This window comes from Ambystoma mexicanum, chromosome 5p (genome assembly GCF_040938575.1).
Source record: "Ambystoma mexicanum isolate Mex_15411 chromosome 5p, UKY_AmexF1_1, whole genome shotgun sequence".
In the NCBI taxonomy this organism is placed as follows: Eukaryota; Metazoa; Chordata; class Amphibia; order Caudata; family Ambystomatidae; genus Ambystoma; species Ambystoma mexicanum.
The window spans coordinates 50584693-50612296 of record NC_090930.1 but is presented as its reverse complement, the minus strand read 5'-3'; the positions used below and the strand labels follow the sequence as shown (position 1 = coordinate 50612296).

General features: G+C 48.7%; 1 protein-coding gene across 1 annotated transcript; it reads left to right on the top strand.

Annotated features, from left to right (window-relative positions):
- Positions 1–15136: 15136 nt before the first annotated feature.
- On the top strand, positions 15137–19867 carry LOC138480715 (uncharacterized). Its single transcript, XM_069612421.1, has 2 exons — positions 15137–16510; positions 19540–19867. The coding sequence occupies exons 1-2, from the start codon at positions 15184–15186 to the stop codon at positions 19560–19562; spliced, it is 1350 nt and encodes a 449-aa protein (XP_069468522.1). The 5' UTR covers positions 15137–15183; the 3' UTR covers positions 19563–19867.
- The last annotated feature ends 7737 nt before the right edge of the window (positions 19868–27604 follow it).

Here is a 27604-nt window from a genome sequence, read left to right as displayed (position 1 = left end):
CGGGCGGGCTATTAGCGCATTCCGTAATGCCCCGGGGCTTTTGTTAACTATGGGCCCCAGGGACATTACCATATGCGGTAATGGCCCGCTGGCTCAGTGCTTATTCCCTAAGTATTATCATATTACTAACACTGGGGTGGAGGGCAGGCAACTTGGCCGCAAAGGATCTAGAAGCAACCAGGGGAGAAAACAGCTGGGAGCAGATTACCCAATCTCAAGGAGGGTGGGGAGTGAAGGGTGTGTGGATTGAGGTGTTAGGGGGGAGCCATTTCTTGAAGAGGAGGGTCTTAAGTACTTTGGTTTGCTGTTTCTTTGCTGTAGAGAATTCATCCGATCGGGCTTTTGCCTGACCCTTAAATGACAGCGTGTGGCAGTCCATGACTGGGTGAATAGTCCTGCCACTCCTACAATAACATTACTTCTGATACTGCCACCCCCTCCACACTCCAGACTGGAAGGAAAAGCGCACCTTTATACTTACTAGTCACCACTCATTTGGGGTACAGGAAACCCGGTGGTACAGGAAACGTCAGGTATATGTGGGTTGTCTGGGTTTAGTGGTAATTATGGCCTTTTTTCCATCCACGTGCAGAGCAAATCTCTCTAATGACTCTTGCTGTGAAGTAGCGAGAAGGGTAACTGCTTGCACAGAGCTGTGGAGTTGTGAAAGGCCCGGTGGGAAGGGCTGGGGTGGGCAGCCCTGCAGCATCAACGCTTCCAGGGCTGGTCTCCTGCTGGCTCATGCCGGCTTCGCTCCACAGGATTGTGCTGCCTTGTGGCAGAGCCAGCAAGGACTGCTTGGAATCATTTTTTTTGAGGCAGTGCTTCTGGGCGAAAAGTGGTCCACAGTGGTGTGTGTGGAGGGTAATCTATAAATATATGAATACATTTGAGCTGGAATGTGCTGTTTTTCACAAAGTAGGAAAGGAGTATGGTGACCATGACAACACCTCTAACCTTCAAGGCTGACTTTCTGAGATCATTGCTACTCTGCAGAGTTCTCAATCCTTTCTGTGTCAGATGGATTGCCTTATTCAGTCCAGGGTTTTGCTAAGCAGTCTGGGACATGTAGTGCTTTATTTATAATTGCCCCAAGTTGCAAATAGAGTAGCAGGAACGTATGGGCTGCCAGGTTGAGATCTCGGTATAATGAGAATCTCATGTGATTGCTTGAGAAATATAATGGCACTACCTTTGTTCCTAAATTAAATATGTTGCCTGTTCACTTTGACTTCAGAGAACAAACTTCCTTCATGCAAGTTTCATTGGAGCCTAGTTTAAGCCTGGGCAGATGTTTGGGGTAAAATATCACCAATGTTAGTACCACTGCTGGAGTTATTTAAAAGAAAAAACGAAATTACAGAAACCCCACTCGCCCAGTGGAAACAGTAGCTGTACTGCATTTCTAGTAAACTTCCAGTATTCTAGTATACCTCCAGTGGTATTCCAGAAATACCGCAAGCTGTCATTTTCTATTTTCTTTTTGTCTATCATTTGTCATCCTGGTCTTGATGGTGCTATTAGTTAATGTGGAGTAGTGGCTCATACCTTTTTTCAATGCAAACGGGGTTTATTATGACTCTTTTATGAATTACATTTGAAAAGTAGTGAGAGAGTAGGCAACAGAGAGACCATTTTCCTCATCCCCTTCCACTGTTCCCAAGAGAACATTGGTTTTTACTGTAATGCAGGTAAGCAAGTGTGATTCCTTCCTGTACAGTTATGCACTTTTTAAAAGACTTCCCAGGGTGTTCTGCAATGCTAGCACATAGTGGGACACAGAGCTGCAGCATCTTGAAACTTTTAGAGTGGCAATGATGTTGTGTACTGTTGGCACCGCTGGGCTGAATTTGTTTTACAGTGAGAATGCTGGCATATATTGTGAGCCCAGAATTACATTGGGATGCTGTCAAACACTGTGGGCACTCCATCTTGAAAGTTTCTTACAGTGACATTGCTAGCATAAATTGGGGCATGAGAAAAATATTTTAAAATGCTTCTGTGTACTGTTGGTGGCCTAGGTCTAAATGTTCATAAATTAGTGCAAATGAAAAAGCGCAGAAAATGCGTTTCCTTTATTTTAATTATTTATTTATTTATTTATTTATTGTTCGCTTGTTAGGCGTTATACAGTAAGTAAATCCAACGCGCCGATAGAACAACAGGGAGGGAACATGGGAATGAAACACATTAACATACACAAAATATTAAATGCAGTTTGTTTGTTTGTTTGTTTATTTTATTTATATAGCGCGCATGACCCAGGGGTATCTGGGCGCTTAGGTGAAGATAGTGGGTACAGGAGACATCGTATATATACATATTACAGAAACATGTTACAAATGTATAGATTTAACATAGCGAAAGGGTGCAGGGTGGATGGGATCCGAGAACGGGGAGAGAGAGCTGTACATAAGGATGAAAATTGTATAGGGGGTTATAGGGTGTGAGGTAGGTGTAGTTACTTGTTATTCAGTAGCCAAGTGATGACATGGCTTCTGAATTCTTTGAAGGTTGGGCTGGTTTTAATATCCTGTGGAAGAGTATTCCAAAGATGGGCGGCTAGAACCGGAAAACTAGTTCCGCCAGCTCTTTTTAGGTTGTACCTGGGCACCACCACTGAAAGAAAAAGAACAAACCTACAATGCCTTGTGAGTATTCAGAACGTGCAAGTGCAGGAAGGAAGAGGGCAGTGGGGTAGGTGCTGGAGTATCCGTGCTCGTGGGTGAGCCACAAATGCAGTGCATGGTATGGTAAGTGCTACATGACCTGGCGCCACGTTAGGTGGAAAAGTGCGAGCCTCCAGTGCGGTGGGGGTAAGTACAAGTGCAGAGGATAGGCAGGAGCTGGGCTGATTGGGTGCGGGAGGTCAGGGCCCTGAGGATGCATAAGGACCCAGGGCACCAATCACAGCAACTGTGGGATTAGCAGAGGAGAGAAGATGGAAAGGAGGAGGTATAGAGGTGAGTCTTGAGGAGCTTCCGGATTTTAAGAAAGTCTTGCTCTAGACACAGAGGGAGGGGGAGGCTGTTCCATAGGAGGGAGCCAGCTGAGAAAAGCGATCGACTTCCTGCCCTCTGTCTAGTTAAATGCTTTACACACAGAGAGTTGGTGCCAGAGGACTGTGGAGGTCTAGAGGGAGAGTATTTAGTAAGAGAGAGCTGCAGGTAGTGTTGTCCCCGGCCCCAGACAGACTTGTGGATGATGCAGAGGGATATGAATTTAGTCCGTGCGGCAACCGATAGCCAGTGAAGACTTTTTGGTGCTCATTCCTGAAATGCGCAGGTCACCTTATTCTCAAAGGTGACCTGAGTATTTCAGGAGGGGCTGGACAAAAGTGCAAAGATGCGCAGTCCAGCCGCTAGAGTACATTAGTGTTGTCATTTGTATAGCGCCTTTTAGCATGGGTGTGGTCCGGGAGTTGATGATTCTGTGTAAAAACCGGTTCCTGGGTGCTAGTGGTGCGTGAGGGTTGGTAGGACCACGGAGGCAGGGGTGTTAGCGAGTAAAGCCAGGCCCACTCTTAGGGAAGTGACGGCAAAGCTGGGGGGGGGCTTTGAAGGGTTCGATTGACGGGGTGAGCAGATTAGGAAGGTTAGGAGGGGGGTGCAAGTGGGCAGGTTGGGCGAGAGGTCTGAGAGGGTAAGAGAGGTACATGTTTCTGCTGGAAGGTGTGTGCACGCAAGGAATCGATGTGTGGGGGAGTGGAGATGGGAAGGTTGAATTGTTTTGCGTGCTTTCGGCTGTGGTCTGGGAGTTGGGGGGCATAATACAGTGGCATCTGCTCTGGGCTACAGGGGAGAGGTGGCTTGCTAGACGGTCTGTGGATTCTCAGGGGGCATGCTAGTGGGGAGAGAAGGCATATGGGGGTTCGGTTGAGGACTATATTTGGGTTAGGGTGAGATTCACTGTAAGGGAAGTACCTTAGGGTGCACCTAGATTCAAAACATTGCATACACTCTGAAATGCACCTATATGCAAAACATTGCCTACACTCTGACTGCACCTAGATTCAAAACCTTGCCTACACTGACTGAACCTAGATTCAAAACATTGCCTACACTCTGACTGCACCTAGATTCAAAACATTATCTACACTCTGACTGCACCTAGATTCAAAACCTTGCCTACACTCTGACTGCACCTAGATTCAAAACCTTGCCTACACTGACTGCACATAGATTCAAAACCTTGCCTACACTGACTGCACCTAGATTCAAAACATTGCCTACACTCTGACGGCACCTAGATTCAAAACATTACCTACACTCTGACTGCACCTAGATTCAAAACCTTGCCTACACTCTGACTGCACCTAGATTCAAAACCTTGCCTACACTGACTGCACATAGATTCAAAACCTTGCCTACACTGACTGCACCTAGATTCAAAACATTGCCTACACTCTGACTGCACCTAGATTCAAAACCTTGCCTACACTCTGACTGCACCTAGATTCAAAACCGTGCCTACACTCTGACTGCACCTAGATTCAAAACCTTGCCTACACTGACTGCACCTAGATTCAAAACATTGCCTACACTCTGACTGCACCTAGATTCAAAACCTTGCCTACACTCTGACTGCACCTAGATTCAAAACCGTGCCTACACTGACTGCACCTAGATTCAAAACATTGCCTACACTCTGACTGCACCTAGATTCAAAACATTACCTACACTCTGACTGCACCTAGATTCAAAACATTACCTACACTCTGACTGCACCTAGATTCAAAACCTTGCCTACACTCTGACTGCACCTAGATTCAAAACCTTGCCTACACTGACTGCACATAGATTCAAAACATTGCCTACACTCTGACTGCACCTAGATTCAAAACATTGCCTACACTCTGACTGCACCTAGATTCAAAACATTGCCTACACTCTGACTGCACCTAGATTCAAAACCTTGCCTACACTCTGACTGCACCTAGATTCAAAACCGTGCCTACACTCTGACTGCACCTAGATTCAAAACCTTGCCTACACTGACTGCACCTAGATTCAAAACATTGCCTACACTCTGACTGCACCTAGATTCAAAACATTACCTACACTCTGACTGCACCTAGATTCAAAACCTTGCCTACACTCTGACTGCACCTAGATTCAAAACCTTGCCTACACTGACTGCACATAGATTCAAAACATTGCCTACACTCTGACTGCACCTAGATTCAAAACATTGCCTACACTCTGACTGCACCTAGATTCAAAACATTGCCTACACTCTGACTGCACCTAGATTCAAAACCTTGCCTACACTGACTGCACCTAGATTCAAAACAGTGCCTACACTCTGACTGCACCTAATTCAAAACATTGCCTACACTCTGACTGCACCTAGATTCAAAACATTGCCTACACTCTGACTGCACCTAGATTCAAATCCTTGCCTACACTCTGACTGCACCTAGATTCAAAACATTGCCTACACTCTGACTGCACCTAGATTCAAAATATTGCCTACACTCTGACTGCACCTAGATTCAAATCCTTGCCTACACTGACTGCACCTAGATTCAAAACATTTCCTACACTCTGACTGCACCTAGATTCAAAACATTGCCTACACTCTGACTGCACCTAGATTCAAAACATTGCCTACACTGACTGCACCTAGATTCAAAACATTTCCTACACTCTGACTGCACCTAGATTCAAAACATTGCCTACACTCTGACTGCACCTAGATTCAAAACATTGCCTACACTCTGACTGCACCTAGATTCAAAACATTGCCTACACTCTGACTGCACCTAGATTCAAGACATTGCCTACACTCTGACTGCACCTAGATTCAAAACCTTGCCTACACTCTGACTGCACCTAGATTCAAAACATTGCCTACACTCTGACTGCACCTAGATTCAAAACCTTGCCTACACCCTGACTGCACCTAGATTCAAACCATTGCCTACACTCTGACTGCACCTAGATTCAAAACATTGCCTACACTCTGACCGAACCTAGATTCAAAACATTGCCTACACTCTGAACTGAACCTAGATTCAAAGCATTGCATACACTCTGATTGCACCTAGATTCAAAACATTGCATACACTCTGAAATGTCCCTAGATTCAAAACATTACATACACTCTGAAATGCACCTAGATTAAAAACATTGCCTACACTCTGACTGCACCTAGATTCAAAACACTGCCTACACTCTGAAATGAACCTAGATTCAAAGCATTGCATACACTCTGATTGCACCTAGATTCAAAATATTGCATACACTGTGAAATGCACCTAGATTCGAGCATAGGATGTTCTCTGAGGATCAGTAAGATTGCAACACTCTAAGCAAAAAGATTCTGTCGGATAAAATCGAAGCTGGAAGTCAATTGGCTATTGTGTAGTATGCAGCCAGATTCAGCAATTTGGACATGCTCTAATATGTGGTTAGATACTGTTTAGTGGAGAGCAGAACTGTGCTAGTAACATAGAGTATATTGACAGAGTGTATATGGCCATATTACCAGTTACAGTAGTAGATTAATGAGTCCAAGTGCAATACTGTGTCTAGGTATTAATAAAGCTTATGTTGGATGGATGAAAGGGATGGAATTGCCAGGCTTTGCGGCTATGATCAAATACTATAGGTTCAAGAAGGTTGTCTCTTACCTGTGCCGTAGGCTGAATGAGGGACCGGGCTGGGTGCTCAGGGCGAACAGGCGCGGGAGCTGCCCTTTGCCTTTGGCCCTTAGCCGGATGCCCGGGCAAAGCTGCCAAGGGAGCACCTCGAAAATGGAGGTCTTCTGTTCACGTGTGTGTCTCACAGGCCAATCCAGCTCAATGGGCAGGCAGGGGGGAGAGGCAAGAGGTAGGACTGGGAGGGAGTGGGGCCGGGAGAATAAAGCGATAAGGAGGTCAAGAAAAGAAAAAGAAAAAAGAAACCACAGGGAAAAGCATTAAATAACTAAAATCCAATGACGCTTACCCAGGCACTGGAAGGCAACTCCTGTGCATGATACTGTGATCCCAATTGACTTAGACAATAAGCAAGGCTCCTGCTGGTATGTTTTCCCCAGAAATGTTGGCAACTTTTTTCACTTTTCATTATGTAAGCTCTTATCTGTACGTGACCTTGTTTATTTTTTTCCCTAAAAAATGAAAGAAAGATTTGTATTCTTCCAGCTTTCATTTTTAATTTTCTTCGGGGACACTGTAAGTTTTTAAAGTATTTCCAAAATGTCCAGTAGTAGACATGCCAGTGTGCAAGGGCCCTTATTAGAAATGAATGCCCTGTAACTGACGACAGGGCCGGCCACCAATGGACGATATCGAGATAATACCAGTCTAGACAAGGCCAGTCCCAGGATCTGATGCTGGTCTCTGCGTGGCCAGAAAGAGCAAATGGCAACCCCTGCCTTGCCAGCAGCAGATCACGCTGACCCCCATATGGAGAAGTAGAAGACACGGCTAGTGGGAAGAGGCCCAGTATGGCCACTCAATACATGCCCAGCAACAGCTATTGCAGGTACTGATATGACTAGGAACAGTGCATGGCCAGTATAGATAATAACGACCAGTCCATATGGGCCAAGATGCAGCAGCGGGTACATCCCATGTGGTCGCAGCTTAGCGCCTCATGATCTGCAGGGGAAGTGCCGTCACCTGAAGGAGCCCCTCCCACTCTGCTTGGTGGCCTCTGGTGGCCTGGCACTGTCGCCACGCTTCTTGTCTCAGGGATCACACGCTCTTTTCCCCCATTTACTCTGCTAAGAATGTCTGTGCGTTAGAGATGGGGAACGTGTCCAGCCTCTTCTCTTCTCTGCAGGCGCCCACCACACGCAGCCAATGCACCCTGCTTCATGTCCTATGGCTCAAAGACACAATCACTTGAATGTTAGGGTGAGTGTTGGGTGGCAAGCCCGGGGCACATTCTGCACGTCAGAATTCAAACATGTCATCCTATCATCAGAGAGATATTTGCCAAACATAAAGATTTGTTTTCATTTCTATCTCCCAAATTGCAACTATGCAAAGCAGGCAGTTGCCATCATTGGTGCTGTCACCTTACCCTTTCTCATCAGGTTCTTTCAAAAGAGTGCAATATGAGAGCGCCGAGCGCTCATCAGAGATTAATAACGTTCAACCAGACAATTATTCATATTTTATTATACATATTCATTGTGACTACAAGTTATACTGGACTATTGGAAATACAAGTTGTAACATTTTAAACAGAACCAGTTTATAATGATAGCAAAATCAAACAATTGCCTTTTTTAATAGCTTGTTTTGCAGAGAATACTCACCATTTTGTATTTCAAAATGTTCTTGTTTTTGGATGTAGGCATAGGTTCTGTTTCTCTGAGCGCCAAGCCAATGTTTCATGTAGCTCACTGGCCACTGTTTGCTATTTTGCATTGGCTGTTTCTGCATCCCTCTATCCCCCACCCCACCAGCAGTTGAACCCTGATGTTTGCACTCACCCTTGCACCCGTCACCAGCTGGCTGCACGTCATATGTATTGTTTTATGTATTACTTTGTATCCTATGTACTGCACTCCCCCTCGCCTTTTCCCTCCCCTGCACTTGCGCCATCTGAATGACACCTGGCCTAGTAGGATCGTTGTGTGTTTCCCTCTGTTCCCCCTCCTTGCCTCGTCGCGCCTTGAAACACTTGTGTACAGGCGTTATAAATGCCATATCATATCATATCATTGGCAGCTCTACCAACCAATCACGGGTGTAACATTCTAGAAGCCCCCTCTCAGCTTATCTGCATTCCTTTCACCTCCCCTCATGTGGACAACGCCCTCAAAGTGGGGCACACAATGAGGCTTCAAATACCCGGCGGGTCCCCATCTAGGGTGGGGGGGTGCCTCTGCCACTGCTGCCCTTATTCTAGTTTCAACACACAAAAAAAAACACATCTATTGGTGTTTCTGTTCCGATCACATTGCTATCAGCAACGGCTGGGGTGGCTCTAGCAAACACGCACGTGCCAACATGGATCTTAGTGCTTTCCTTGCAGGCCGCTTCTGCAGAAACATGATGTTCTGGGTCTAGCTTTGGCGCTATGTGGAATAACTTATCCTTAGCCGACACCCCTCTGATCGAGGGCTGGACTGGCCTTTAGGGAACTCTGGAGATTTCCTGGTAGCCTCTGCACCAGTCTGACCTCCTCATAAACCCTGCTCCACCTCCCCCCACATCCCCCTCAGCACCCACCTCACCCTGACCCTTCTCTTGTGAGGGGGATATGGCCCTCACCATACCTGCCTGCAACTCCATCCCCTATGCCCAGTCCCAGCCCCCCCCCCATATGGTAATCGAACTTTTCACTGCTTACATTGATGCGATGCTGCCTCTGCTTCCGGGTCACTGATCCCAGCAGGGTCCCATTTTGGAAAAGCGGCCTTTCTAGATGTGTTCCCGCTCAAAGTGAGTGGAACGGACGACACGACTCCCGCGCGCCCGCACGGAGAGAGTGAGAAAGAGAAAGGGGAGGGAGACAGTGAAAGAGAAAAGGAGAGGGAGAGAGGAAGATGGAGAGAGAGAGAAAGAGAAAATGAGAGGGGGAGAGGGAGACGTAGAGAGAGGGGGAGACAGAGAGGGGGTGATAGATATAGAGGAGGGAGAGAAAATGAGAGGGGGAGAGGGAGACGTAGAGAGAGGGGGAGACAGAGAGGGGGTGATAGATATAGAGGAGGGAGAGAAAATGAGAGGGGGAGAGGGAGACGTAGAGAGAGGGGGAGACAGAGAGGGTGTGATAGATATAGAGGAGAGAGAGAAAAAAGGAGAGGGAGAAAGATAGAAAGGGGCGAGAGAGAAAGAGAAAAAGAGGGGGAGAGGGAGACGTAGAGAGAGGGGGAGACAGAGAGAGGAGAGAGAGAAAGAAAAAAGGAGCGAGAGGGAGAGGCCGAGAGAGAGGGGCAGGGAGAGTAAGTAATAGAGAGAGACAGAGAGGGAGAAGTAGAGGTAGAAGGGGAGATACAGATAGGGGGAGTGATAGAGAGGGGAGAGAGAGAGAAAAGGAGAGAGGGAGAGGCAGAGAGAGAGGGAGTGATAGAGAGGAGAGAGAGATACAAAGAGAAAAGAAGAGAGAGAGAGAGATGGAGAGAAAGGGGAGGGAGAGAGAGAGAGAGAGAGAGAGAGACAGAGAAAGGGGGAGAGACACACAGACAGATTTCCGTTTGATACACCAGGTAAGGCACCGCTACGTTATCTGCATGTTATTACGTTTAGTTCAGCCAATTCTGATTTTTTTTTTTTTTTTTGCCTTTCTCACCCCAAACCATTTAACGGTTTTAGTTACTAGATTTGTTTTATTCTGTAATACCCTTTTTGGATTAATTTTGTGACTGATTTTAGGTAACCCGAATCTCCAGCACCTCTGGCGCAGTTAAGTCTTAAGCTCAGCATGCGCTACCTATAGGGGAGCCAAAGGTACTCCTCGTCGGCTTTTGGCCCCCTCTATTTGCCCAGGGCTAGGTGGGCTATTCTAGGCGCTCAGCTAGATGATGTTACAGCCTTAGCCGCCCCCTACTGTCACCATCTCGGCTCCTGACAGCACCACTTAGCTGTCAGCCACGATAGCGGCTTGTGGAGTAAAAGAGAGTGGGCCTCATTACGACCCAGGCGGTAAGGGGTTTACGCCAGCGTAAACATCGCCGACCCTTACCGCCTGAGTACGAGATCCCTTAGCGCCATGGCGGATCTAACACCTGCTTTTAGCAGGTGTAAAAATCCATGGCGCTAAGGGACCTTGATGTTAATTACGCCACCGTAATTTACGGTGGCGTAATTAACGCCTTCCCCACTCCCATTATGCCCTATGGGGCAAAAATGGGAATGGGGAAGGGTAAATGGGGATTGGGGACTTACCGCCCCGCCAAGGTCGGAATGGGGCGGTAAGTCCGCCAACCCCCATGGCGGAGTTGGCAACTTAGCGCCATGGTCCATGGTGCCAATAGCGCCATGGACCTCCGCCAAGGTCGTAATGAGGCCCAGTGGCTCTTACAATGTGCCGTTGGTGTGCATGTGTGGGACAGAGACGAGGGAGATCCAGGAGCGAGGCCAACACGTTTACAGCATCCACTGCCCACAAACGCATACGATGCCGCCATTTCCCCAAACAGCGGGACCACAATGGCTGAGTATTCAGCACCTGCTGGAGTTATGCTCAGGACGCTGCAGGGTGGAATTAGCAACAGCGAGCATTGAGCCCATGCCTGTCAGCTGTCACCCGAGGTCCACGTGGGTGCAGTCCATGGCGCCCTTAACATTGGCTTCTGGATTCTAATAAAAGTCAGAGCTGTCATCCCAGCTGCCAGATGGCCTTCCCTTGAGCTGGCAGGAGTGCCAGCCAAAACCGAGTCAGGATCGTCCCCGTATCCAGCACTTCATTAGAGGCGTTTAATGAGGATTAGGGACCCCAAAATACCGTGCAGCTGATGGTGGGGATTTATAGGAAAGCAATGCCCATCCCCCCCCCGCCCCCTCTACTCCAGCTTCCTCTCCTTCGCTGCAGAATCTTAAAGTTGCTACTTTTAAACGCTGTGCATGATTTTGATAGTCACTTCCCGTGATTTAATCAGGGCCAATAGCTATGTTATTTTACTTTTTGTGATGCCAGAGGTCATGTGATGTCACTTACTTTAATGGCATATGGGGTCGTGGCGAAGTAGAGAAAAGTGGTATTCTGGCCTGGAGTTGGGCGGTGGGCGAGGGGGGGAGGGGTTCAGGGGGGATGTGCCAGGAACTTAGGAGGGCAGGATGACTTGACCTTTGGTCTGACCTTTGGGTTTGCAATCTCCATTTACCCAGGTTGTACTAGAGCTTGACAAGGCAATGCCTGCGATAAAAACTAAATGGCACTCGATTCAACCCTGACAGAAATGCTCAAACAATATATCGATACATAGAATCCTTCGATCCAACTCTACATACAAGTGAATCAAGAGACCATTGGACAAACATGCCTCTTTAGAACTTGTTACATAGTGTTATGTTTGGGTCATTGTTTGCACTAAAGGATAGGGGCACGATAGGCCCGGCCTGTAATTTAGGGGCTCATTCATAGAATTTTTAGCACGGTGCAAAGTGATTTTGCACTGCCAACAAACACCCTGATTCACAGAGCGGTGCAAAGTCTAATTTTGCACTACAAATTGACTTTGCACCAATGCAAAGTCAGTGCAAAGCCAGTGCAACGCCACTTTGCACTGCAAAAGTACTCTTTGCACCGCTCTTTGAATCAGGGTGTTTGCTGCCAGTGCAAAGTCACTTAGCACCAGTGCAAACTCACTTTGCACAGTACTAAGAATTCCATGAATCAGGCCCTTTATTACAAGCCGGGCCTATCGTGCCTGGCATTCAACGAGAGTTGCATAGGGCTCTAAAGCGGGTCAGTTGGTAAAAATGGCATTCCCTGCGTCAGTAGTACAGGAAGCCTCTCAATCCATCTAAGACAGGTCAAGCTTTAATGCTTATTGATATACGTTTTATTTTTTATTTTTTCATATCAAAGTATGCTTCAGCAAAAGCTTTGCACACTGGCATTTAATTCATTACTGCAGATAACACGTTCTTCAATGCTAATAATGTTAAAATCAACGAGCATTCCTAAAATAGAGTAAAATACTATCTTTCTCCGTTATATCACTATCATTGCAATTCCCCATACTAACATTTACATTCTTTTCTCACGGAGGTGAAAACTACCACCATCATTTTATTAGATTCTTAGGGCCTGATTCATGGAAAAGTTCACAGAAATCCGACAACGCCGGCGCGCAGCGAACATCACTGCGCAAGCCTGCACGCAGAAGTTCATCTGCGTGCTCTGCATATTCATGGAATTGTCCGCACAAACTAACCGTATATGCAAGTTGCGGCCAAAACACCCCCACACAATTCAAAAATATCCAGAAACAGCCACCTTTGCTTGCTCCCGGGGCGTGAATAGATGCACCCTCAAAACAGTGCGTGGGGTCCCCCACAAGCAGGCCTGCATCTCGGGGACCTTGCCCGGGTTTCCCCGTAACTGTTACTGGCTCCCCAACAACATGCGTACAATTTATCATAACTCAGGTATAAATCAGAAAATCTGCGTGCGCACCCCTGTAAACCGTTTCCGCACCCCGCTAAACTGCATACAAGCACCCCTAAGTTAGATCGGCAACCCGGCTGCATGCACGCACCCCTAAATCCAACACCCGTGCAAGTGTCTGCAAGCCTGCCTACTGGTGGCGGATCGTATGAGGGCTTTGCATGGTCATTCCCCTGCCGGGAGGTTGCGTGGTGTAATCCCTGAATATGCATTGTTCCGCGCAATAGGTGGGTGCAATGGACTGCCTGCTTGCATGTTCTTCCCCATTTTCTGTGTTCAGCCTACTTCCTCGCCCTCTGTGCAAGCCACGTTCACGCTCTGCATGGTGTCTCGCGCAAGGCACTCGTCCGCTTGCAGGGGTGTGACGGGCCACCGCAAAATCCACGGAAGTCCAAAGAGGATACCGCACATTCTATCCATGAATCGAAGAACGGGATTACGCACGCAGTTTGGCGCGCAAATTCACTATTTTCCAAGAAAATAAGTCCAGGAATCAGGCCCTTAAATTGAGATAGAGCTGGCCTTCCTGATAGGTGATTTGTTGTTCTCAATGTTCCCAATTTCTTAACACCTATTAAAGTGCCTGGAGACACTCTTGATTAGGGAGGGTGCAATACCTCAAAGGGTAATTATTGAAATCGTTAAAGCAGGTAGGGTACCCAGCAGCAGTGGCCCCAAAACAACAATGCCTTCAAAGTACCCAAGTTATTCCCAAAGCGCAGTGCAAACGCCAGTCATTTATTGCCAATAGTCAGGCTGTGGCTGGCTGCCTGGTGCGCAGCACATCATTCTTTTCTGCCTGGGCTCGCGTGCCTGCTCATTTGAGGGGCACTGCCCAGGGAACGAACCGCATGTGCCCTCTGTGTCTGCCGTGCTGTGCTGATCCCTGTACTCGCATGAGTAGCATCACATCACATTCTATGACGAGACTGGAGGCGAGCATTATGCTTCATCTTCTTTTATTTCTACCCTTCAGCAGTTCAACCAACATATATAACAAATCATGAAAAAATGTCTTAAAGTAGCAACTTTTCTTTTTTCCAAAAACTACACAATCCATGAACCTCTGTAGTCCATGCTCCCTCCACCAGTCACAATCCACTTCCTGTGCCTGGGCTCCTCCTCTTCTTTTACTGCTCTTCAAGCAGATAAGTACTATTTCTTTCCTCTCCCAATGCCTGTAGTAGAAATTGGCTGACTGAAGAGGGGAAATGTGGATTAATGATAGAACATATGTTTAAAGAGTGTGTCTGGCAAGGGGAACGTGAGAGAATTGGTTTGGCGGGAGTCTTTACCGAAAAAAAAAAAAAAAAAAATAATAATAATGAGTGATATGTCATGCTACGCGCGCGCGCGCTAAGCGTAGAAATTTTCCCCTACCACAGGAACACTCGCACGGGGGCCTCGGCGGAGCCCCAGGGAAACTCCCTTGACCGATAGGGACGGCCGTGAGGCTGACGGCCCCGTGCCGTATACCCGGCACTCCAGGGGTTCAGTCAGCCTCACGAGCGACCGGAGACAGGTCGCGCATAGCCTCCCACTGGAGGCCGGAGCTTGCGCTCGAAGCGCGGGGCGGATCGCCTCTTCGACATAGCCCCCACCCGCGGGTGGGCGGAGCTAGCGCGCGAAGCGCGGAGCGTCTCGCTCCAACAACATAGCCCCCACCCGCGGGTGGGCGGAGCTTACACGCGCGAAGTCGCGTAGCGTCACAGCGAAGCGGCGAAGGCAAAATTATCTTTCGCCAGCGTTCGTAGACGCAGAGTTTCTCGACCCCAACTAGTTGGGAGCGAATTTAGCGATTGTTCGATCACGCACAGCACGATCAGCTGAGACACTAACCTCAGCACTGCTCCTAGTCCTCTAGCCACAGGAGCTGGGCGATTCGAGGCCAGGAGCCCTACACTGCCGTGAAGCAGTAGACGATTGATTGGAGGCCGGAAGGCTATAAAAGGACAAAGGTGCAGCCACATACACAAAAAAAAAAAAAAAAACCAAAAAAAAAAAAAAAAACCAAAAAAAAAAAAAAAAAAAAACAGAAAACATCATAAGAGAGTGGTGGGCGTGCTAAGACACCTGTTCCAGGTATTTTAGGCACACAGCACAGAGGAATATGTCAGACTTTGAGTGGAGTGAGGAGGAGCAATCCCTGGACCTCGCTGCCAGCTTCAAGCAAGTGCTGGGTAGCTCTCTTATGGATGCAGTGGCAGAAGGGGTGAGACCCCTACAAGAAAGGCTGGAGACCTTAGAGACTATACTCTCGCAGCCAAAGTCCAGCACCAAAGGGGATAAGCGCACGCCCACAGAACCCTTGAATGAGGGGCATAAGGGGAGAAAACTAGCCCTAAAGAGGAAATCCTCTGACGACCCCCGGGGCTCATATGAGGAGGCGATAGAAAAGGCCTCGGAGGTGCCTGACGCTTTTGCTAAGCTCAAAGAAGCGTACCTACTAAAGCAGGCAGTGCCGAACCTCACGACCCCCACTCCAGGGGAGGATAATATTGGAGAAGACCTCGGCTCGGAGGAAGAGCTAATAGATGAGCAAGGCTCTTTAGGAGATGAAGAAGTCGAGGAAGAGGACTGGACTAGACCCAGTGGTGGCAAGAAAGCGAGGAAGGAGAAACACCTCGTAGAGAACGAGGAGGATATGTTCGACCCAGACAGCATACGTAATCCAAGGTCCACCGAGTGGCAACCATCCCCCCGAGTGACTCAGTATATGGCAGCAAGATTACGCAAGCCACTAGACAAGGAGGTTAGACAGCGCCTGCGGGCAGAGTGCCCGCGCCCAGATTTGCCAGGAAAGGTAGCGGAAGCACCGGAGCTTGACCCAAAAATGCTGACCTTCGTAGCCAAGACGAGCAAGGACCCCCGTAAGGGGATTGACAGATCCTGGAAATCCTGCCAGGAGAAGCTATTAGACTTAGCAGGTCCGCTCGCAAAAATTATGGACCTCGCAGAGAGGGCGAAGGACACGGGCGAAGAAGTGGATCCGGAAGCCCTCGCAGGGTGGGCTCAGAGAGCCGTCTGCCTGCTTGGAAACGCGAATTGTGCCATCGCGTCAGAGAGGAGAAAGGGCCTATTGCTCAAGATAGACTCGAAATTGAGTGATCTGTCATCATATGAAGCAGGGGAAGGTGCACAAGGCCTCCTGTTCGGAGAGACCTTTGGGAAGGAGATGGGCCGGTTCGTAGGAACATTCGCGTCGCTAGAGAAGGCCCAAGCATCTATTCGCAAGATATTCCCCAGCAGAGTTTTTGGAGGGACCGGCCGCTACAGAGGTCGCGCTGCCGGTCGCTACCAAGGAGGGAGAAGACCTCAGAACACCAGGGCACAATACTGGGAAAACAAGAGCCAAGACACCTTTTTCCCGTCCAGGGGGAGATTCCCAAGAGGCCGAAGGCCCAGAGGATCGGGAAGAGGCCAAGGATTTACACCAGGTGAGAGCGATTATGTATCCCCCAGTAGGGGGGAGGACGCGCAGATATTTAGAGAATTGGCGCAAGCTTTCAAGCGATTCCTGGATACTGCAGACCGTCAGCGGTCTACATCTAGATTTCATAGAAACCCCAGTGCAGCGATACGAGCCGCGGGGTCAGAGATTAGCGCAAGCAGAACTAGCATGGCTAGACAGCGAGATAGAGCAGCTAGTCACCAAGCAGGCGATAGAGAAATGCGAGACAGCCCCGAAATTTGTGAGCAATATGTTCCTAGTACACAGGAAGGAGAAGGTACGCCCGGTGATAAATCTCAAAGAGCTGAATGGCTGGATCATATATCGGCACTTCAAGATGGAGGGCGTCCATCAGCTCAGAGACTCCCTAAGAGAAGGAGATTGGTTGACGCGTCTAGACCTAAAAGACGCTTACCTCACAGTACCTGTTCTCGAGGAGTACAGACCATTTCTAGCTTTTCGCTGGCGAAGTCGATTCTGGCAATTCAGATCGATGCCATTCGGCCTTGCTTCGGCACCATGGGCTTTCACAAAACTAATGAAGCCGGTAGCAGCAGCAATCAGGGAGAAAGGAGTGAGGCTCATTATCTACCTGGACGATCTCCTGCTTCTTGCAGAAGATCGGGAGGTATTAGTGTACCAAACGAGATGGGTACAGGACCTTCTGGCCTCGCTAGGGTTCCTAGTGAACACAGAGAAATCAGATACCATACCAGCGCAGAGGTTAGATTTCCTGGGATTCATTCTAGACACCAAGAAAGCGACCTTAGAACTTCCAGCTCGGAAGATGAGAGACATCAAGAGAGAGATCAGAGTATGCTTAGAGAAGCAACAAGTATCTCTCAGGACTTTAGCGAGAATAGTTGGGCTGCTAGCAGCATCTATCCAGGCCATTTTTCCGGGGCCACTGCACTACCGTGCATTGCAGAGATTGAAGATAAAGCATCTGCAGCTAGGTCTGAAGTACCATCAACAAGTGCCGCTGGATCAGGACTCGATTACAGAGCTAGAATGGTGGTTAAAGAATATGGACGCCTGGAATGGGCGAGCCATATTCGGAGACAAACCGGACTTGATAATAGAGTCGGATGCCAGTCGGAAAGGCTGGGGAGCCAGATGTGGGTCTTTACAGACCGGAGGCAAGTGGAGCGAAGAAGAGCTTCGTCTACACATAAACTGCCTAGAGCTCCTAGCAGGATCATTCGCGATCAAAGCCTTTACGAAAGAGAGAGTGAAATCTTGTGTTCTGCTGAAGATGGACAACATATCAGCAGTGCGCTACATCAACCATTTGGGTGGTACGAGATCCAAGATGCTCGCAGAGTTAGCGAAGGATCTGTGGCATTTCTGCCTTCGATCAGGGACGTCGGTGACAGCAGAGTACCTGCCAGGGACACTGAACGTAGTGGCAGATTGGAACTCGCGGTACCTGACGGATTCCAGCGATTGGAGGCTGGATCCAGCAGTGTTTCAGAGACTAGACACGAGATGGGGACCATTGCAAGTAGACCTGTTTGCCTCCCGGCTCAATACGCAGAAGACCAGCTATTTCAGCTGGAGGCTGGATCCGGGAGCGCTAGGAACAGACGCGTTTCTGCAAGAGTGGATAGGAGGTCCACATTACGCTTTCCCTCCCTTTGTGATGTTGAGCAGAGTATTGGCGAAATGCCGGAGGGAGAAAGCAGAACTAGTTCTAGTAGCACCATTATGGAAGTCTCAAGTGTGGTTCCCCACCCTAATGGAACTAGTATCAGACATTCCCAGAGTCCTCCCCGACGAGGAGCGACTACTCACGGACCCAGCTGGGTCGTGTCATCCTCTGAGAGTGAGAGGGACACTCCCGCTAGTCGCGTGCAGGATATCCGGAAACGTTGGGCCTTGCCAGGAATTTCGGCGCAAGCTGCTCAGCTTATCGCTGAATCCTGGGCTCCATCCACTAGGAGGAGCTATGACTCAGCTTGGGCAAAATGGACAAGCTGGTGCAAGGACAGAGGTGTTCATCCCGTTTCGGCACCTGTAGTGGAGATTCTGAACTTTCTAGCGAACTTATTACAGAGCGGTAGAGCTTTCCGTACTATAGGAGTGTACAGATCGGCGATTTCTGCGGGTCACACGCCATTAGAAGGCGTCCCGGCAGGAGAACATCCGGCGGTGGTTAGGCTCATCAGAGGAGCTAGATTTAAAGCGCCGCCGGATCCCAAGTATACCACGACATGGGAAGTGACGACAGTGCTGCGCCTACTAGCGAGTTGGCCGACTAATGAATATCTCTCGCTTAAGCAATTATCGGGAAAGTTAGCGATGTTGCTATGCTTGATCTCCTGCAAGAGAGTATCGGACGTAAGAGCACTAGATGTTAACAGACGATCCTTCGGGCCGGAGGGAGTTACATGCTCCATAGTCAGAAGGACCAAGACAAGGACATCTACGGTACATTATCCGTATTTCCCGAGTAATTCGAAATGGTGCGTAGCACGATGCATCAAGGAGTACGAGAGTAGAACGGCAGAGTATAGAGCAGCAAGTACTACTCAGTTATTAATTGCGCGCAGGAAGCCCTATCACGCAGTGACATCAGCTACCATCGCAAGATGGGTCAAGGAAGTTATGCAGGCAGCAGGTCTGAATGTGAGCACGTATGGAGCTCATTCGGTGAGGGGGGCAATGGCCTCGGCAGCCGTGAGAGCAGGTGTGCCTTTGAATGAGATAATGCTGGCGGCAGACTGGTCAAGCGATAGGACTTTCAAAGAATTTTACTTTAAGCCAGCGGAGAGTTTAGCAAGTACGGTGTTGGGTAAGCTTTGAACAAGCATAATGCTCGCCTCCAGTCTTGTCATAGAATGTAGATTACCCCTGCTATCTGCGCAGGGAGTATTAATTCTATTAAAGACTAGGAGGCGAGCATTAAATTCCCACCCGAGTCTGGTACTGTGTATACGATGGCAATGCTTTATTATGTATCAGTACGAGACGTTGGCACCACCCTAACATAATCTTGTGTTGATCTTTTCATAGGAGAGGATCAGAAGAATAACTGATGGTGAAGACGGAGCAGAGAGGGTCAGGAGCACAGAGCCCTCGCAGCAATTAAGTTAAAGTCCGGAGAGTCTTCGCACAGTTGTCGAGGATCAGTTAGAGACTTTCAGAGCGAGTAAAAGCAGAGGAGGAGCCCAGGCACAGGAAGTGGATTGTGACTGGTGGAGGGAGCATGGACTACAGAGGTTCATGGATTGTGTAGTTTTTGGAAAAAAGAAAAGTTGCTACTTTAAGACATTTTTTCATGATTTGTTATATATGTTGGTTGAACTGCTGAAGGGTAGAAATAAAAGAAGATGAAGCATAATGCTCGCCTCCTAGTCTTTAATAGAATTAATACTCCCTGCGCAGATAGCAGGGGTAATCTACATTGTAGGGCAGCCCGGGGCGGCGACCAGTGCTGAGTCTGACTGCTGCTGCTGCTGAGCTGAGTTGCGTGTGGACGAGGCGAGCAGGCAGCAACGTATGCTCAGGCCGGTGCTCAAGTAGCAGCAGAAAAATCCTGTCTGGCCAGGGCTCGCTAAAAAAGATTGCATTTGATTGGAGAGACGGGAGCTCTTGGTAAAGGTCAGTAGTTTTCCCTGTGGGAAAATACATAGATATGCTCGCGTCGTGTTATGGTGCCTGCTGCACTCGTGGAAAGTGCGATTTGTGTAATAAGGGGCAAGTGCATTTGTCCAACCAACCCTACCTCAAGACAAGGCCTGGCCAGGATATAGTGTGAACGAACATGATTAAAAGTTTAAGGGCCTCATTACGAGTATGGAGGCAGCCATGCCCTTTATAAGGGCATGGCTGCCTCCATACTGGGGTCCAGTGCCGGGTTCCTCCAATGAGGACTTACCGGGCTGTTCCACCATGGAGGACCCGGCAAGTCCTCATTGGAAAAACCCATCTCCATTCCCATTTGAGCCCCCATAGGGCTCAATGGGAATGGGAAGGGAGCTAATAACGGGCCCGTTAATAATAGGCCCGTTATTAGCTCACTGGTCCCCTCGCGGGACCCGCTAAGGATGCCTGGTTTTACCAGGCGTCATTACCGGGTCCCGCAAGGGAACCTCATATTAGGGCATCCCGTAATGAAGGGTGCCGGTCTCGTACTGGCACTCTTCATTACGGGAGCGCCAGGGTCATAATGAGGCCCTAAGTCTTTACTAGCGTGTCTGACTTCTGTGTTCACTTCTCAGTGAGCTACTCTGCCTGCCTCAGCTTCGGACTGAAGGGAACGGACCAGATTCCCTGGCCGTGAAAGCAGCCCGCTGGCTGCCAAACAACCAACCAACATCAACAGATAACGGACCAGATTCCCTGGCCGTGAAAGCAGCCCGCTGGCTGCCAAACAACCAACCAACATCAACAGAATGTAACGGACCAGATTCCCTGGCCCGTGAAAGCAGCCCGCTGGCTGCCAAACAACCAACCAACATCAACAGAATGTAACGGACCAGATTCCCTGGCCGTGAAAGCAGCCCGCTGGCTGCCAAACAACCAACCAACATCAACAGAATGTAACGGACCAGATTCCCTGGGCCGTGAAAGCAGCCCGCTGGCTGCCAAACAACCAACCAACATCAACAGAATGTAACGGACCAGATTCCCTGGGCCGTGAAAGCAGCCCGCTGGCTGCCAAACAACCAACCAACATCAACAGAATGTAACGGACCAGATTCCCTGGGCCGTGAAAGCAGCCCGCTGGCTGCCAAACAACCAACCAACATCAACAGAATGTAACGGACCAGATTCCCTGGCCGTGAAAGCAGCCCGCTGGCTGCCAAACAACCAACCAACATCAACAGAATGTAACGGACCAGATTCCCTGGCCGTGAAAGCAGCCCGCTGGCTGCCAAACAACCAACCAACATCAACAGAATGTAACGGACCAGATTCCCTGGGCCGTGAAAGCAGCCCGCTGGCTACCAAACAACCAACCAATATCAACTGATTGTAGAATCCTACGTGTTACCTAACCTACAGCTATCTACGGTTGGGCACCCCATTAGCTCGCCAAAGTTCTGCCTGTCTACCACTGAACAGACACCCAAACTAGGCTTTCCAAAACCTGCTGGTTTCCCCCATAGTCCTTTTCAGGGTACATCTCTACTCAAGACCATCACACCTCCGCCACTGGAACACTGGAACACGGTACCAATGCATCTGTGCTGTGAACTCCGACTGCATCGAGTTCAGAAAGCATATGATCCTCAGACCTGGCGCACTCCAGCTCTTCTCGCTGATACACCCTTTTGTCCTTCAGGGGTCAATACATTGAGTACAAATAAATTGGGCAATAATAACACCTGTTAGCACAGCGCTTAGAAATGGTAAGGGTCTGGCCTGAAGCGCTACATAAGGACCCAAACTATTCTTATCTTCTGCCCCTCTTATTCACTTCCTGATAAAATATTTGGGCCTTTAAAGTGGCTTCCAGGCAGCATTGAGCTCTACACAAAATACACACATGATGTCAAATAAACATGTTTTCAGGGTGGTAGGCATAATGCACACGAAGTGTATGCAGCCAGGGTGGATCTGATGGAGCGCACTGTAGAGGTATGGGGACGATGAACACATATATTGTCAAAAGTGTCATCTATGGTCCACACAAGGGGGTGTACAAAGGGGTAGGGCGGGTGCACACATTGTGTGTGTGGAGCTCGTTTTGTTTATGGTGGGGAATGATGCACACAACGTGAGCAGTGGGGCGGCATGGGTGGTGCACACAAGGCATCCGCGTAGCCAGAGAGGTAGGTCTGATGCATAATGTCTGTATAGAATGGTAGGTATGGTGCGGGTACATTGTGGCAGGTATTGTATATATATGGTGTTTGCATAAATGTAGGTAAATGGCCGGTAAGATAGCTCAACGGGTTGCACTCTTGCTGCTGAAATCTGTGTGGGATCTGCAGGTCACAGGTTGGATTCCTTGCACGGCCAACTCAGTCTTTCATCCTTCCAAGATGGATAGCCGAGTACCATCTTCAGTTGGGTGATAGCAATTGCATGGAAATTATCTATGTGCAGCGCTGTGTCACAAGCGCTATAATAAATATATAAATATTATTTGTGTATTGTGAGCGGAGCAGGGATGGGGCCTTTGATTCGTGCATCATGGTGGGTATGATGCACACATGGCGACTGTACATCTATCAATATGGTGCACTATGTGTGCGCAGAGCGGTAGTTAGGTACTAGTCATATAAAGTATGCACAAAGGGGTAGGCATGGCGCACACTTTGATTGCAGAGCAGCTGATGTGCTGCACATAATGTGTGTCGCATGCACGTTGCTTGCAGAGCAGTTGGTGCCTGGCCACATAGTGTATGTGCAGACTGGTTGGTGTGGTACACACTGTGTGTGGGGAATTGTAGGTATGCTGTACATGACGATTGTTCAGCAAGCTCCATGTACCAATCACATGGGGCCTGTAGAGGTGAGCACTGTTCGCAATAAGGAGTAAGACTCATGCACAAGGTGTTTGTAGAGCAGTGGGCATAATTCATACATGGTTCATGCTGTGAAACAGGTATGTGCAGCTGATGTAGATAGCATAGATGACACAGCATGTGTAGAACTGTAGGTGTGGTGCACAAAGGGGTGTGTAAATCAGTTGATATGTTGGACCAGTGTGTGGAGAGCGATAAGCTTTATGAACATGTGTGTGAAAAGCAGTTGGTATGGTATACACATTGTGTGTGCAGGCATTTTGGAATGGTGCAAGCGCAATGTGTCGAAAGTCGTAATATGACATGCACATGGTGCATGCAGATTGTATGGTTGTGTAGTGCCCACACAGTGTGTGTACATGGACAAAAATAAAGAACTAAGTGCCAGAGATTTGGGCAATAGTAACACCTGTTTCTTGTAGAGCTAAAAAGGCTTCGGCACTCGCCTGGCCTTGCTTTATGTTGGTTTGAGTCTGTAGCAAAGTCCCCAAGGTGTCCTTAGTCCCCCCAGTTGTTATGAGCCTCCTACGCCCCTGGGTTAAACAATAGAATGTACACCACTCAAAGTCATAGGTCTACACTAAATGCCACACTTACCAACCACATATACACCAGCACAACTCCCCACACTCATTAAGAACCGCTCTGACAGACACCACAGACAATTTCACATTTGCATTTATCTAAGCAACCTGAAGCACACATTACACACATTGACCAATGGCTCTCAGAAGTCCACTCACCCCTTTCAGACCCTTCTTCAACAGATAGGGCCTCCCTCGAGATGGTTCCCCTCATCTCTGAAATCTCTGAAAACCCAGAACCACATCCTTGAATGCAGATGGTAGACAGACCCATTGCTGCAGACTAGAAGAGCATGCACGCAGCAGCTCAATGCCTACAGGGCAGAAATACGCAAGGCCAAAAAATCATTTTACTGGAATAGAATCACCAATTCCCCCAAACACCTGTAGGGAACTCCACAAGATTATTTCCGAACTTAAGGTCCCATTATGCACCGCCTCCCCTACCCCCCCGTCCCCCATGCCCAAGCTCTGACCACTTCCACAACATGGCCCTGGAAAGAAACCTTGCCATGAGCACCAAAATAGCATCGCTCATACCCCCCCACCAGGGCATCCACGTCCAGGCCTTCACACCCACCCTGCATTTGCTTGCTTGCTCTTCTCTACCTTCTCCCCTGTTTCCCACCGTGAACTTCTAATGCTACTAGCTAGCAGCCAGCCTCGAGGAACCACTGGATTCTATTCTAAAAGAAATCCAATCCTGAACCTGTGCCGGCAACATCGCAAGATTGATTATTAACTCCTCTCTCCCTTTAGGCATTTTCCCAACAATCTTTGAGACCTCATACATCAAACCCCTGCTCACAAAACTCACCCATGACCCCCTCCTACCGGGCAAATACAGGCCTACCTCGAACCAGGGTCGGACTGGGCACAGTGGCGTAACACAAGATCTGGGGGCCCCCTGTGAGCCATGCTGAGGGGTCCCCCCAACTCGGCAAAAAATCACGGGTCCCGCCACATTCTGGGCCTGTCTAGATTACCACGCTTGTGCAGTACGCACAAATGTTCTGCTGAACGGGTATGCCGCACACTGCACTAGGAGAAAGATACAAATATGTGTTTTAATGCAATATACAGCACACTTTCTGAGAAAAATTGTCTAAAAAAAGCCACAGTGTTTGCTATTGTTTTGTAGGGTAACACCAATCCAATACATGTAAGTCACCAACAGTGCACACGGCCATTAATGCTTTCCTATTAAAAATGCCATGCCACAATGAAAACATGTCCAACTGGCTGCACAATGTAGACCGGTGTAGACACGTAATTATATTACAGTAAAGCATGCTAGGCCATATTTAGACATACCTAAACTGGTTGCACCAAAATGCCAATGAAAGCAATAAGACTCATCAAGAAGAGAGCACACATTCAAGCCTGCGTTTCTCCGGCCTCTAAAAACACAGCCAAATTCTTTAAGATCTGCAAGGAACTGGCCAATCCTGTTGCAGTCTCTATCGCTCCTGTCACCTCAATAGGCCCTCTGTACGGCTTTGGCCTCTCGCTTCTCTGCTAAAGCTCAGGACATTCTGTCCACTATATCCTCTTCCTCTCTCGGCCCCCCTCTGGCCAGCTCTCCCTCTCCTCCTTTCTCCTCTTTCTCTCTAACACCTCACAAGGTTTCTAGACAAGTCCCATCTATGGCAGTGTCATCAAATCGGTGATCGCCCGCTCCTCCAGAACCATCAAGGACCATATTGACTCCCTTGCTCCAGCCTTGGCCAATTTCTGTAATCATTCTTTTGAACTTTCCCCTCTCCCAAACTCTTGGAAAAGCTGGCCATCTCCCAGCTTGCTCTCCACATTGAATCTGTTGGTTGTCTCCATGACCATCAGTCTGGCTTAAGAGCTGCCGGAGGCACGGAAACTGCTCTCCTGAATACCTGTGAAGATATGATCTCTAACCTTGATTCCAGCACTCCTTCTGTTCTAATCTTCCTTTAACTTTCCACTGCTTTCGACATGGTCAACCACGCCATCCTGATCAATCGACCCCTTGAGAACCTGGGCATCATGGATAAGGCCCTGGAGTGGCTGACCTCCTTCCTCTTGGACTGCACCTCCGAGGTCCAACTTGGTCCCTTTCACTCCACCACCCCTCTCTACCTGTGGCATTCCCCAGGGCTCTATCCTGGTTTTTCAACCTCTACTTGGCCCCTTTGGCCCACTTGATCTCTACTTTCTCCTCTAACTTTCAGTGTTATGTGGAGGACACTCAGCTTTCCTTCAGCCTCCCCCCAGCCTACTCTCCTCTCTCGCTCATTCCTGGTATCATCTTCAACTCCACTCTCTCTTTCTCTCCTCACATCTCGGATGTCGCCAAGAATTCCCACTACCAGCTGCACCTCCTCAAAGGGAGTCTTCCCTTTCTCACTTTCCCCCAGAAGCTCACCGTCTCCAGAGCCCTGGTTCTCTCTAGGCAGGACTACTGCAACAGCCACTTTCTCAATCTGCCTTCTTCTACTCTCCGCAACTAATCCAGAACAGAACTGCAAGACTTATCCTTGACCTCAAGCCCAGGGACCGTATCCCTCCAGCCATGAAATCTCTCCACTGTCTCCCGGTGGCTGCAAGGATCAAGTTCAAGACCGGTATCCGCACTACATCCAATTCTCTCTTCCAAAACACCTTCCTTTCCGAGCCCTAAGGGTTAGATGCTTCTCCAGGCAGAGAGTGGGGGGTAGATCCCTCTCCCCTGCAGGTGGCTCCCTCTGGAATGGCCTCCCTGTCCCTCCCAAAGTTGAGCCGGATCACCTGAAGTTCCGGAAGCAGCTCAAAACGTTCCTCTTCTCCTCTGCTTTCTCTCTCTCCCACCCCTGCTGACCTACCTGACCTACCTGTCTGCTGTACCAACTGGTTGCTTGGCTACCCAGAGTCTCACTGAGTCCAGGCTATTTCTTGATCAGTCACCCTTGCACTGCCTCTCTGTCTACCACACAGTTAGGGGCTGTAACTGTAACCCTACAGTCCCTTGTTCTCCTGGCACTGCCCAGATCCGCGCAGCCCTGGCTGCACTTACTCAGAGCATTGCTGCCCTGTTTTCCCCTCCCCTCTCCCTGGCACTTCCCGCTGCCTTTCCCCTTGCACTTCTCGTTCTCGCACTTGCATGATCTGAATGACAGAAGGCTTAGTAAGATCATTTGTCTTATCTTCCCTCTGTTTTCCTTCCCTTGTCTTGTCGTGCCTAAAAACACTTGTTTACAGGTGCGTTATATATGACCTATCATATCATATCATATAATTTTATCACAGATGCCCAGAAAAATATCCAGTGGTGCAGAACCCAAATGCCAGTCTAGCCAGGTAATTACACTTAGCAGGACGGCTTTATCAGAAATGCCTAGTTAAAAAAGTCATACCAAACTGAGAAATGACTAGACTAGCTGCACCAAAATGCCTCTCTAGCCACTAATATCATGCCTGCTTAGCATGGACATGGATGACCATTATAATTTATTGCACAATCCCACGCCCCCACACATCCCCTCCCCTTCCCATCCCCTACCCCAACCTCCAAAATCAGCTCATTGGCCCAGAATTACCTCCACATCCCTCTTCCTTGTCTCAGTGCTTACGTATGAGGCTCCTTGCCTCACAGGTAAGTATTGGGATAAGGAAGAGTGGGACTAGGAGTAATGAAGATTACCAGTAGCTAAGTTAGGCATTACCTTCATGTACTTCTACCTCATGCCAGTACTTGTGTATGAAGCATAGTGCCTCATGCAAAAGTACTGCCTCATACACAAGTACTGGGATGAGGAAGAATAGGGATAAGAGTAATGAAGATTACCAATAAGTAATCAAGTCATTGAACACAAGCAGTGCTGCAATACCATTGAGCTGACTGGGCTTCAGCACCCTACCCACCTTCCCCTGAAATTGTGGGCTATGTAGACTTGACTTGGCTGACCTACAGAGCAGTTGCTGACAGAAAAGGACACCTGGGTTTTGCTGTTAACAAAGGCCCAGCCCAGCAATTACTAATGTACAGCATTTCACTGTTAGTACCTG

Excerpts from the sequence above, each read along its gene's own strand:
- LOC138480715 (XM_069612421.1), top strand. The coding sequence starts at position 15,184 with ATGTCAGACTTTGAGTGGAGTGAGGAGGAGCAATCCCTGGACCTCGCT. Across the intron at positions 16,511-19,539 it reads AGGCCAAGGATTTACACCAG|GAGAGGATCAGAAGAATAAC; the intron begins GTGAGAGCGATT and ends ATCTTTTCATAG.